The 12,106-nt window shown below is 38.9% G+C and overlaps 1 protein-coding gene across 1 annotated transcript; it reads right to left on the reverse strand.

The window, feature by feature from the left end:
* Positions 1-1,586: 1,586 nt before the first annotated feature.
* Positions 1,587-9,755, reverse strand: SLC19A3 (solute carrier family 19 member 3; the record flags this gene model as incomplete). Its single annotated transcript, XM_081241763.1, has 5 exons — positions 1,587-1,745; positions 2,781-2,922; positions 4,548-4,740; positions 6,291-7,104; positions 9,606-9,755. The coding sequence occupies 5 exons, from the start codon at positions 9,753-9,755 to the stop codon at positions 1,587-1,589; spliced, it is 1,458 nt and encodes a 485-aa protein (XP_081097889.1).
* Positions 9,756-12,106: the final 2,351 nt, after the last annotated feature.

Consider the following 12,106-nt stretch of genomic DNA (forward strand, 5'->3'; position numbering starts at 1 on the left):
TTTATATATTTTTTTCTTCCTAACCAAGAACAAGGTAGGCTTTTCCATATGTTTAGGTGTTATTTCATAATCTCCAAAAGTGTTTTCAGGCACATTTATATATGTCTTACACATTTATTAAATGAGTAAATAGATTAAATGTAATCTTAGGTATTTTACTTTTATTCTACTATAAATGTGGTCTTTTACTCCCATATATCTTCTAAATGGTTGTTGTATAATGAAAGCTTTTGATTTCTATTTACTTACTTTCTATATTACTAACTCAGTTTTTAGTTGAGACTCTTGGGTGCATACTTTTAGCCTCTGGAATTGTGATGGTTTTGCCTCTTCCTTTCTAACTTTTGATTTTTTTTCTTCTCTAACTGTGTTGGGTAATATCTTCAGGACAATAACCAAGAAGGATAACAGTGGTCATTCTTTTCTTGCTTTTGATGTAATTAGTTATTAGTTTTCTCCATTGTATTGGCTTTTGGACTGAATTTTAATTTTTTTTTCCAGAGATTGAATTTTGAGATTTGGAGAAAAGTCTATTTGAAACACAAATCTTGAATCAGCATTCATTATTCCCAGTGGCAGACTGTTCAATAAGATTTTTGTTGAAGTTTCAAATGACAGATAAACTCAGACAATTTTCAGCACAATTCACCAAAAAATCCGAAAAACTCTTTACTATTTTTACACAAATTTATTTTATTTAGCACAATCTCTGTCATCTAAAAATTAGGTGTTTTCCCCCATCAGTGTTTCCTTATTTATGACTATTTCTAGAAATCCCTGAAAATTTCTACTTAAGTTTTTCTGTTTTAGGCAGACATCACACTGACATGACATTAAAACACTTGTCTGGGGTCATGATAGAAGAAAGCTCATTGCCTCTCCTGGGGCCACTGGGAATTGGCATGAATGTCATTCTGTGGCCACACAGGAGTGTCTGGAGTTATTCCTGAGGTAGAGTTTCAACGACAAAGCTCAGTAGAGCACAAAGTGAGGAGTAATGATTAAAAAATTAAGTGGTGATATTATCAAATAATAGCTTGTGAATAATACTGTGTTATCAGGAGAGAAAAGGATTCCTTAGAAATGGGACCAAACCCTATAATTCTCTCAAGGAACTGTAAGTTTTAAAGAAATATACTTAATGGAAGAAGAAGGACCGTGGCTCATGTGAGAAAAAAAATCCATTGTGTTGCCTGTTTTGGGTAAAATAAAACCAATATCAGTTAGTATTTCTGCTCACAAATGAGGAATATCAAACTCTAGAATGGTTGGAGTTTTCTCATGGTTTGTTTCCATGCCACTTGCATGTCCTTGCAAACAATCAAAACCAGAATTTTCCAGTCATTGTTATTCACTGGGGTTCCCCAACATAGGCTGTTTAATTGAGATGGTATACCTGAACAGCTGCATCCAGTTCAGCTGGGTACATAGATATCTGGTCCAAAGCTGAACTTTCCTGGCTCTGAAAAGGTTCATTGGAATCCAAACTTCTGAAGTGTGTCAATTTATGGCACTCTGTGACTTTGTGACCAGCAGAGTCCTTGCTCAGAGGCTGTAGTGGTTGACAGAGGTTAGAGCCTTGTTCATTAGTTGTTCTTTGGTTCTTCTGGGTGTGACCCATATGGATTCTGACTTGTAGCAGAGCTCTGCACTGTCTTTCGGCATTTGGTTGAGTAGATAATGAATATGCTTCGCATTAGGAAAATGCCAGCAATGACTGCAAAATAACTCCCATAAACTAAAAACTAGAGAAAAACAGAGTTAATTAGACACACATGAAATATGACTATCTATGTTATTGATAATACATAGCGATGCTGTTGATTTACTTGGATTATGAGGTAACCGAGAATCAGGATCTTAATATGGTTCTTTTAGATTTGCACAATACTCTCTTTTCCCCTCTTAGAAGAACCAGGCATGAAAGGGTAAGCAATGCAGTAACTAAGAGTGTGAGCTCTGGAGTCAGGGTTGCTTGGATTCAAATTCTAGCACATGCCACCAATAGTGAAAAAAGCACTAAATCCCACTGATTTACGTGTCTATGTTTGGAGGATAGTGCAATGCTATATGTAATGTCTCCAGGAATGAAGTTTTGACACTGAGGTTACTTTTTTACCTGCCTTATCCCCTTTTTTTCAGATCCACATGTAAAATGTGAAATTGGACAAATTTTAAGTCTCTCAGTACTCTGAGAGACTTAAAAGGGAAGTGAACTCTGCAGCTATGTACCCCTCCCCAGTTGCATCTTAGTATATTGTGGTACTGGACGACGGGGGAAAGAGGAGACATAAGGGGGACATGAAGGCAAGAGTGTTACCTGATGGGGTTTTAGGGACCAAAGGCAAATGCTAACCTATAGTGATTACTGCTCAAAACCTACTTGGTTTTACAGTTGATAGTTAAAGGCATGGTTAATTTTACTTTATTTTATTTTTTAAGTTTTTTTTTTTTGATGTGGAACATTTTTAAAGTCTTTTTTTGAATTTGTTACAATACTGCTTCATTCTTTGTTTTGGTTTTTTGGCTGCGAGGCATGTGGGTTCTTATCTCCCTGACCAGGGATCAAACCTGCACCCCGTGCATTGGAAGGTGAAGTCTTAACCACTGGACTGCCATGAAAGTCCTAAGGCATGGTTTATTTTAAAATTTGCCTAGCCAAGAAATTCAAGAAATTAAATACTGCCAGTGGTAAGGTTGAAAAAACCCTTTGAGATGACCAAGTTATTCTACATCCCCCCCAACTGCGTGAATAGGAAAATGGAAGTACTGCAACTTACCTGAATGCTGATTGGCAGCCCCAATCCTCCCTGATCTACTACGATCACGGTTATAAGGGTCTGAATCACCAGGGCAATGAAAGTGTTGATTCCAAACACCAGGGCATAGCGTTCCACACTCAGATTAACTGCGATCTGAAACCTGTCATTCAAAATAGAATAAGATTTTTAACGAGAACATACATGGGATTCTTATCTTTAAAAGAAAATGAAGAGAAAGCAGTGTCTTGTTAACAGCACTTTTGGTCTAAATCTCCTCCAGTATAGACAAACGGGCAGAACAAGGAAAAAATATATACTTAAAGGGTGAATTAAAATATACTTAAAGGAAATATGGCAAAATTCCTCCTATCCAATTTAATGGTTCCAGAAATTAAACCTAAATGTTCTGCCTTTGAGATGACCCATATTAAACTGAGGCCAGAATTGGAATTGGAATTGGAATTGGAATCATCTTCCACTTCTGATTTAAATCTCATAAGAAACTTTTTTAAAATAATTATATAGATTTGAAATCTTATTACAAAGCACTTTTGAAAGACTGGCAGATATATGTTATTCATAGGTCTTCCTTGGAATGCAGGTAAAAGGCTTTGGGTTCTGAATATTCTTAAAGTGAAAAGAAAAAATGTCATCCCACCTTAACAAAATACTCGCCTTAAAAAAAACTCAAGACACATGAGTATGATACATTAAACAGATACCCTTTGGTGAAAAAAAATTAACTTGCCTCAAGTTTCATCTCTTTGCTTTGTTTCATGATCTTTTCTCAGGGTCCACATTTCCATGTTTTGTCAATTACTTATCAAGTATTTTTCACAGACTAATACTCAAAACCTTATAAAGCTTTTGGCTCTACTTCTTTCATGTGATTTGAAATTCAAATGTTTCTTATCTCTTTTGGTTAATACCAAAGCGTATATCCTATAGTCAGCTTTCTCTGCACTTATATATAGAACCAAATTTTTTTTTAATTTATTTATTTATTTTTAATTTTGGCTGCGTTGGGTCTTCGTTGCTGCATGCAGGCTTTCTCTAGTTGCAGCAAGTGGGGGCTCCTCTTGTTGTGGAGCATAGGCTCTAGGCGCACGGGCTTTAGTTGTGTCACATGGGCTCAGTAGCTGTGGCTTGTGGGCTGCAGAGCGCAGGCTCCCATAGCTGTGGCACCCGGGCCCAGCCGCTCGGCAGCATGTGGGATCTTCCCGGACCAGGGCTTGAACCCGTGTCCCCTGCATTGGCAGGCAGATTCTTAACCACTGTGCCACCAGGGAAGTCCCAAACCAAATGTTTTTAATCATTAAAAAAATGATCTCTGGGTTCATAGTTTCTTGTAGTCTTTGCATCTACTTTTTTCAGTATCCATCTTGCTGAAAATATTTGTTTTCATACAAAAGTATATGCCTGGAATTACTCAAGCAACCAAGTGAAATCAGAGGTGTAATCTAAACTTAATCATTCAAAAAAAAATGCTTTACACCGTGCAAATTGGCAAACTGTTTGAAATAAAAATCACAACCTGACAATGTATCATTGCCTTTGGTTTATGAACTTACAGAACTTGTTTTCCTTGCTGATTAATATTAGCAACATTTGGTGAGCAATTAAATGAAAAATGGCTAAATTGTGCCTAATTTAATATGAAGTAGTCAACATTTAATATTGCAATTGATTAAAATCCTTCCAAAGTTCTCAAAAGAATTATAGGAATACAGAAAAGAGAATATGGTTTAGTTTTAGGAGTGGGAAGAAATGCTTAGTAATACTTACACTGCTATGGTGATAAGAAGCATATAGCCAGTCTTGAATAACAAATAGCCAGCATAGCATGCCCATATGTTGGTCGTGTAATGCATAAGAAATAGAGAGCCTGCATTGACAACCGAGAAGATGGCCAGAGCCAACTCTCCCAGAAGATCCCAGTTGACTTTCACATAACCCACTGCAAAGGCAGCCAGGGCCCCTAAAGGAGAAACATTAAGGAAGATCAACGTATTGACTTGGCTCATGGGAAACATCAACATGCTCTCTTAAGAACTCAAGTCTCAGGTAATTCTGAAAGATAAACATACTGCTTTCCCAATTCATGAAAATAGTGTGATCTACCTAAATGGGGATTTATCCATTTCTCAAGCATGTTTTCCTTTGGCTACTCTCTTTAATTTCTATTCTTTCAGTCATTTAGTTGTCACACTTTTAATTAGCATCAACTACATGCCAAGCACTGTTCTATGCAGAGGGACTAGAAAGGTTCCTAACCACCCACAGAGTTGGGAGAAATGATACATAAACTCAGTCACTTAATAAACATGCTCAGGGCAGGGAAAGATAAAGGTGAAACAACTGCTCTGGCAGTACACCTAGCTTGTTCATATTTGCCTTTCTTTATTGTTTTTCTCAGTGATAGGTAACAGATACATTGCATCAGGTAGTAAGTTTTAGTCTTTATTACTAATCTTTCTTAATCTTACTTCTAATCTCCATCTTAATGTCTTCAAGATCTGGCTTAATTTACTTGAGGTTTTGGGTGAACAATTTACAGAGTTTAAGAGATTGAATAATTGACAGTAATTAGGGTTAGCAATTATAGTTCTCTTTAACAAAGTGAGAGATATTTATGTTTCAAATTACTGAGATTTGATTAACTTTTCCACATGTGATCTAGGCAAGAACTGCAAAAGAAATAAAGTTACTTTTCTTCCCAGAATTTGGAATGTAGGAGAGATAATTTCAGTGAACTAACTCTAATACAGTCTTGGTTTTCAGGAGTTAAACTGAAATCTCCTAAAAGGAAGACAATAATAAAACAGACACCACATTAGGTCTCTGAAAATTTATGTAAAAGAGGGTGTGGAAATCTCCTACTTCCTAGGAAAATACCTTCAAAGTCATAGTTGACTTTAAGTTTCCATTAACCAGGATATAAATATTTATTGAAGAGGGAACTTCAAAGGCAAATTTTCCTCTGATATTAGAATCCTGACTCACATAACATCTTCCACTTCTGATTTAAATCTCATAAGAAAGCTAATTTTGAAAATTTGTGGTGTAGAGCCTGGAATTGCTTAAAGATGGGCACTAGCTAAATCAAATTCTTTATTAACATAAACGCTTCCAGTGATAATTTGGAAGTCTTAATAGTTCAGTTCATTTTCTAAAATAATAAAAACACCTTGTTTATATACAAGATGCCTGTGTTCTCTTTGATATTAAAAACAATCCTGAAAGAACAGGGGGCATTATTAACACTTTTCTTGATGATGAAATGGAATCTTAGGAATCTGGCTAGAATGTAATCACTTGGTGCTGAATTCTGAGCTCTTGAGTTACCAGTAACTGCAACACATTAAATAGAAATGTCATGTCCCTCTTTTTGCCCCACTGCCCTCTATTCCTGGAAGAGATTTATATGCCTTCTGAACAGACCTAATTTACCACCATGGAGAATTTAGCCACTGGAGAAATGAACTTAGTGGGGGGTAGCCCATCAAAGGAAGATCAAAGTTTACTTACCTCCAAAGGTGGCAATAGCTTCTACTGCTCCATTATATATTACGGAACTCTGGCCTGGTGCCTTGTAATCCCACAGGACTTGAACATAGTTCAAAACCTGGTTAAAACCTGCTGTGGAAAAAGCCCACCACAGGGACCAGTAAAAAAGATGTTTTGAGGAGTAACACTCCTTCAAATCTTGTAACCACTGCACAAAAACTCTCAAAGCTACATTTTCTGGCTTTGGGCTGCTCCACTGGCCATCATATGGGTTCCCTGAAACAGTGAATACTTCTTGTCCACCTGGTTCATGATCTTTTTGAGGTTCCTCTAAGACAGCATCCTTTCCTGGTGGCTTTGGAGGAGCTTCTTTGCTGGGTTTTGCATGAAAAAACATGCTCTTCTTAGGCATTGGTAGGAAAAGTGAGAAAAGGAAGGCCATGGAAACAGAGGCCAAGGATATGACGTTGAGGTAAAAGTACGATAGGCTGGCCAGGGATACCAAGAGTTGGGCCAGCACTGAGGCCGCCGTGTAGGCCACCAGCGTGACACTCCTGCAGTAGCCACTCACTTTCTGATAGTGCTCTGGGCTGACCATGCTGTAAATGTAGGCATAGTAGGCCACCTCGGTGGCAGTGACCATCCCATAGAAGAACTCTACAACCTGCATGGTCTTCACTCCTTGGCCAAACAAGAGCAGCAGCCAGGTAATGATGAAGCTAATCCCTTGTAGGATGATGACTGGCTTGTAGCGGACATAATCGGTGAGGATAAACACAGGGAACAGCAGCACCAGATATGAGTATGTCCACACGGGGAAGATCTCATTTGTGATCTGCAGAGTTGAAAAATGGATCCTGTGACCATGAAGCACCAGGAAGCGAGGAGGGTTACCTTTCTCAGATTTGTGTGTTACTAAGGTACATGTCGCTTGCCCGATACAAAACTCTGCATCCAATCAAATAGGGTATTCTTCATATTATGAGAAAGCACAATAGAAAACTGATTTTCAAGGAAACCAGTAGGAAAGGAGAGCTCCCCCCACCCCCCCCAAAAAACCCACTTCATATACTTACATGCATCTTAGTAGAAGAATATATTGGCTTAATGCGCAATCTGAACTATATTAAATTTATAATAGTATGTAGAGCCCAGGTGTACCTCATTTTATTGTGTTTTGCTTTATTGTGCTTTGCAGATGCCGTGTTTTGTTTTGTTTTGTTTTGTTTTTTACAGATTAAAGGTCTGTGGCAACTTGCATTGAGCAAGTCTGTTGACACCATTTTTCCAATAGCATTTGCTCACTTATGACTTTGTCACATTTTGGTAATTCTTGCAATATTTCAAGAAGCTTTTTCATTATTATTATATTTGTTATGGTGATCTATGATCAGTAATCTTTGATGTTACTATTGTAATTGTTTTGGCATTTTTTTAGCAATAAAGTATTTTTCAATTAAAGTATATACTTTTTTTAGACATAATGCTATTGCACACTTAATAGACTATAGTAGAGTGAAAACCTAACTGTTTTATGCACTGGGAAATTAAAAAAATTTTGCGTGATTGCTTTATTGTAATGTTCACTTTATTGCAGCGGTCTGGAACCAAACCTGCAATATCTCTGAGGTGTGCCTGTAAACTAGTTAAAAATTGTTCAACAGACACTTGTGGGTTTTTCAGGCTATTAAAAAGTACTATTCTCTTCTTGTTCAGAGATAACAACACTAGATAAAGCAGCTACAGTGTTAGAATAATCCAGCAACCTTTACCTTTATGTGATTCATCATTATGACAAAAATCTCAGCCCTTGCAGGTCTGGATGAACACCCACATGAAGACAGCACAGAGTAAATCATCTTGCAGAATTATGGTGTGGGAAGAAGCAATGCATTTCATCTCCTTCCTGGCCAAATTTGCTGGGCTCCCAACCCCGTTTCCCTCCAATTCTACAGATTTGTCTCTGCTTACTCAATTCTGGCCTCAGTTTAATATGGGTCATCTCATGGATTTAGTCAGAAATGCATGGCACCTCAAGGTTCATTCACAGAAAGGACTGAAGAAGTTGTTGATCTTTGGGGCATGATGGGTACAGGTGCAGGTCAGCTGCATTAGAGTTTGTTCTGTGCCCCCCTGCTTTCTCCAGCAACCTCAGTGGGTTCCTGTTTCAATCAGGGGAAAGTTCAGTGATTTGAAAGGCTAATGTAACTGGGCTGCACCTTTGAGGTCCAGCTGGTCCATAGTGGTCAAGGAAGCAGACCCCTGGGGCTCACTGGTTGATTCTGGATGTTTATCTGTTGTTTGCTTTGTCTTTAGTGACATGCTTCCACCTGGGAAACTTTGAAACAGAGTTGCCCCTAAGTGATTTTACACTACAGCAGAATAAGCTTGCCCTTCCGTCCATACCACCTTATCAACAAATAAAGCAGCATCAGTGAGCCTTTCAGGTGAAGCCACACACTCTACAGTGTTTTCTTAGCTATGGCTGGAGACTATAAAACCAGCCCAGGGTAACTCTCCGACTGGGTCAGTGCACTTTCTTGTTGCACTTTTCATAAAAAAAAAAAAAAAAAAAAAAAAGAGGTGGATCCTTTGAGTAAGAGAATTGGGACTTCTGGGGAAGATAAAGCTGGGAGATAAAGCTGTTAATGCCTCACCTGCTGATAAATAATTTTTCAAAATGGAGTTAGTGTCCTAAAGAAATGCTACAATTTTTAAACAGATTCTGCTTATACCCCAGCAGGTTAAAAGTTTATTAGGACTAGATCCTGTGCCTGGCATTGATTTTATTTTAGGATTAGTATAATAGAATCAATGAAGACTTGACATGTTCCCACACATTAAGCCTAATGTTAGAAGTCTACAAAGGTGAAAATATTTACTACACATGCAATGTGTTTTGGTTTCCCATTTTTGCAAGTGTGAGGAGGAAAGAGTAGTTTGAACAGTTCTATAAAAAACACATACTATTGGCTTCCCTGGTGGCGCAGTGGTTGAGAGTCCGCCTGCTGATGCAGGGGACATAGGTTCGTGCCCCGGTCCGGGAGGATCTCGCGTGCTGCGGAGCGGCTGGGCCCGTGAGCCATGGCCGCTGAGCCTGCGTGTCCGGAGCCTGTGCTCCGCAACGGGAGAGGCCGCAGCGAGAGGCCGCAGCGGTGAGAGGCCCGTGTACCAAAACAAAAACAAAAACAAAAACAAAACACATACTATGAAGATGGGATTCATTGAGGTCAGTGTGTTAATCTTATTTCCAGTTGAATGAAAACCTCACTCTAGGTCCTTGTTCGAGTCCTGTAAGATTAAGCCACATCAAGGTATGTATGTATATTAACTCACCTCTTCACTGGTCAGGTTTTTATCTGGCCCAGATAAATACAGCATAAGGAAGGGTTCTGAGGGTCTCATCATGGAGAAAAATCCAAAGAGGCAGAGGATCACAGTGGGATAAATCCAGGAATGGCTCGCTGAAGTTTGGAAACAACTCATGGCTGATCAAATGGAAACAAAACAAAAATTAACTGATGTTTATTCTTTCTGGCATCCTGGATGTCATGAAAAGCTCATTTCTAAATGTTTAATGAAAGGACAAAGTTTCAACCATCTGAAGCTGACCTGAAAAGGTGAGTGATGAATAACTGCTTTCAAATATTCCTTAGGAGAATCAGTCATCCCTCCTTTGCCAACAAACTTCTTACTCATTATTGCTGGGGGAAGAGTCCCACTTCTTTAGTGCTCTCCATCATAAACATGGTAATAAGTAGCTACTAATAATTGGTAAACGATGGGCCAGTGTATGTTTAAAAGTAAGTAAAACATTGGCTAGTGAATTACTGGTGTACAGGCATACCTCAGAGTTACTGCCGGTTTGGTTCCAGACCACTGCAACAAAGCAAATATTACAATAAAGCAAATAGCACACATTTTTTGATTTCCCACTGCATATGAAAATTATGTTTACACTGTACTGTAGTAGTCTATTAAGTGTGAAACAGCATCATGTCTAACAAAGCTATGTGCGTACCTTCATTAAAAAATACTTTATTGCTAAAAAAGGCTAACCGTCAATTGAGCCTTCAGCGACTTGTAATCTTTTTGCAGTGTTAACATCCAAGATCACTAGTCACAGGTCACCATGACAAACATAATAAAAATGAAAAAGTTTGAAACATTGTGAGAATTACTGAAATGTGACACAGGGACACAAAGTGAGCAAATGCTGTTGAAAAAGTGGTGTTGATAGATTTGCTCCAGGCAGAGTTGCCAAAAACCTTCAATTTGTAAAAACTGCAGTATCTGTGAAGGGCAATAAAGTCAAGTGCAATAAAATGAGGTCTTTCTGGACATGACCTTCTAGGAGGTCAAAGCCAAGAGAACAGGGACTGAGTTGGTCAAGGCTTCTTCTCTCTGTACACTTTATTTTGCACAGAAACTTCTGACTCAGAAATCTTAGTACACTGAATGTATTTATTTACACCTTTTCTCTCCATCAGGCTCTCCCTTGTTTAGTATTGTGCTTGACACATAATAGACCTCCAAGTTATTTTTGTTAGGTGTCTATGATCTGAGAATTTATAATTCTTCAGTTAAAAAATTAAACTGGATAAAGCTCTGACTTGCCATCTTTTCCATATTTCCCCCCTTTTCCATCCTGGTGCTAACTCTGGGCTGGGAATAGAAGGTGTCACATCTTAGACTGTTATTCTGCTTTTCTTTTTGACTGGGCCCATCTCATCTCTAAGTCTGAAGTTTCACACCACTCAGTGGGGCAGGTAGCTCATTAACAGTTCATACTCAGTTCATACTTTTTTCCTAACCCAGAAATAAAATTGCTTGAACTTCAAATTTCAGACAACAACTCCAGTAGAGGATCTCATTTATCACTGCACAGAAAAACAAGAGCAGCAAAGCCCTTATTATATGGTGGCCATGTTTGAAAACATCTTGCTTTTTCATGTGGATTACAATGTGCAATGGGAAAACTCAATCTTATGCCCTCATAGTTTGGATCAAACTTTACTTTGTAAAGGGGACACATTTTTTTGGTGGTCTTGGGCATGTTTAAGTTCTCTGAGATAAGTCCTAGGAAAGAAACTAACCTGCTGTATGATGTTTTTCTGTATCTAATCTAACTAAATCCTCATAATAACTATAACACACAATAATTTCCCAAATTCCCAGGTGAGGATATGGGAGATCCAAGATGTCCAACTGGCTTCAAACCACATGGTCAAGATTTGAATCCAGGTCTTCCTGGCTCCCAGCTCCAGGGTCCTGTCACCTGCTCCACCTGGCCTCATTCTGGTGGCCTTCTTCCTTGGCTGCTGTTATTAACCTAATGACATCCTCTCCCCACAGTGAGGGAAGTGTTTTTATGAACACATTCATGCTGAAGAGTATGGCTTAATATCCAGAGCTTCCAGGGGCAATTACAGGTTGAAAGTGGGCCAGAGAGAGGGGAGATGATGCTCACTCCAGAAGAGCAAGTCACCTGGGCGGGGTGGGAACTCTGCTAGGGGCTGAGGAGGTGGGGGACCTGCTGAATCACACCACTGGCCTGCCATCCACCCGACCCATTCACAAGGTGGTCCCAGACAGCTGCGTCGTTCCTCTCTTAAGTTAAATAAGTTTGTTTCTGTCAACAAAACCCTTGATGTGGCTGCACAGAGATCAGGGGAAGGATATGGACATGGAAGTGGATTACAACAATGTGAGCAATGTGACAATGTGAACTTCTTGCCAACAGCATATTGGATTTGACGGTCCTCCACCTCCTGCCTCAGCCTAGTACGCACGGGATTTATCTTCTTCCTGAGTTGCTACCAGGGTTTGTGAGTAAT

This window comes from Mesoplodon bidens, assembly GCF_964165515.1.
Source record: "Mesoplodon bidens genome assembly, chromosome: 8".
Taxonomy (NCBI): domain Eukaryota; kingdom Metazoa; phylum Chordata; class Mammalia; order Artiodactyla; family Ziphiidae; genus Mesoplodon; species Mesoplodon bidens.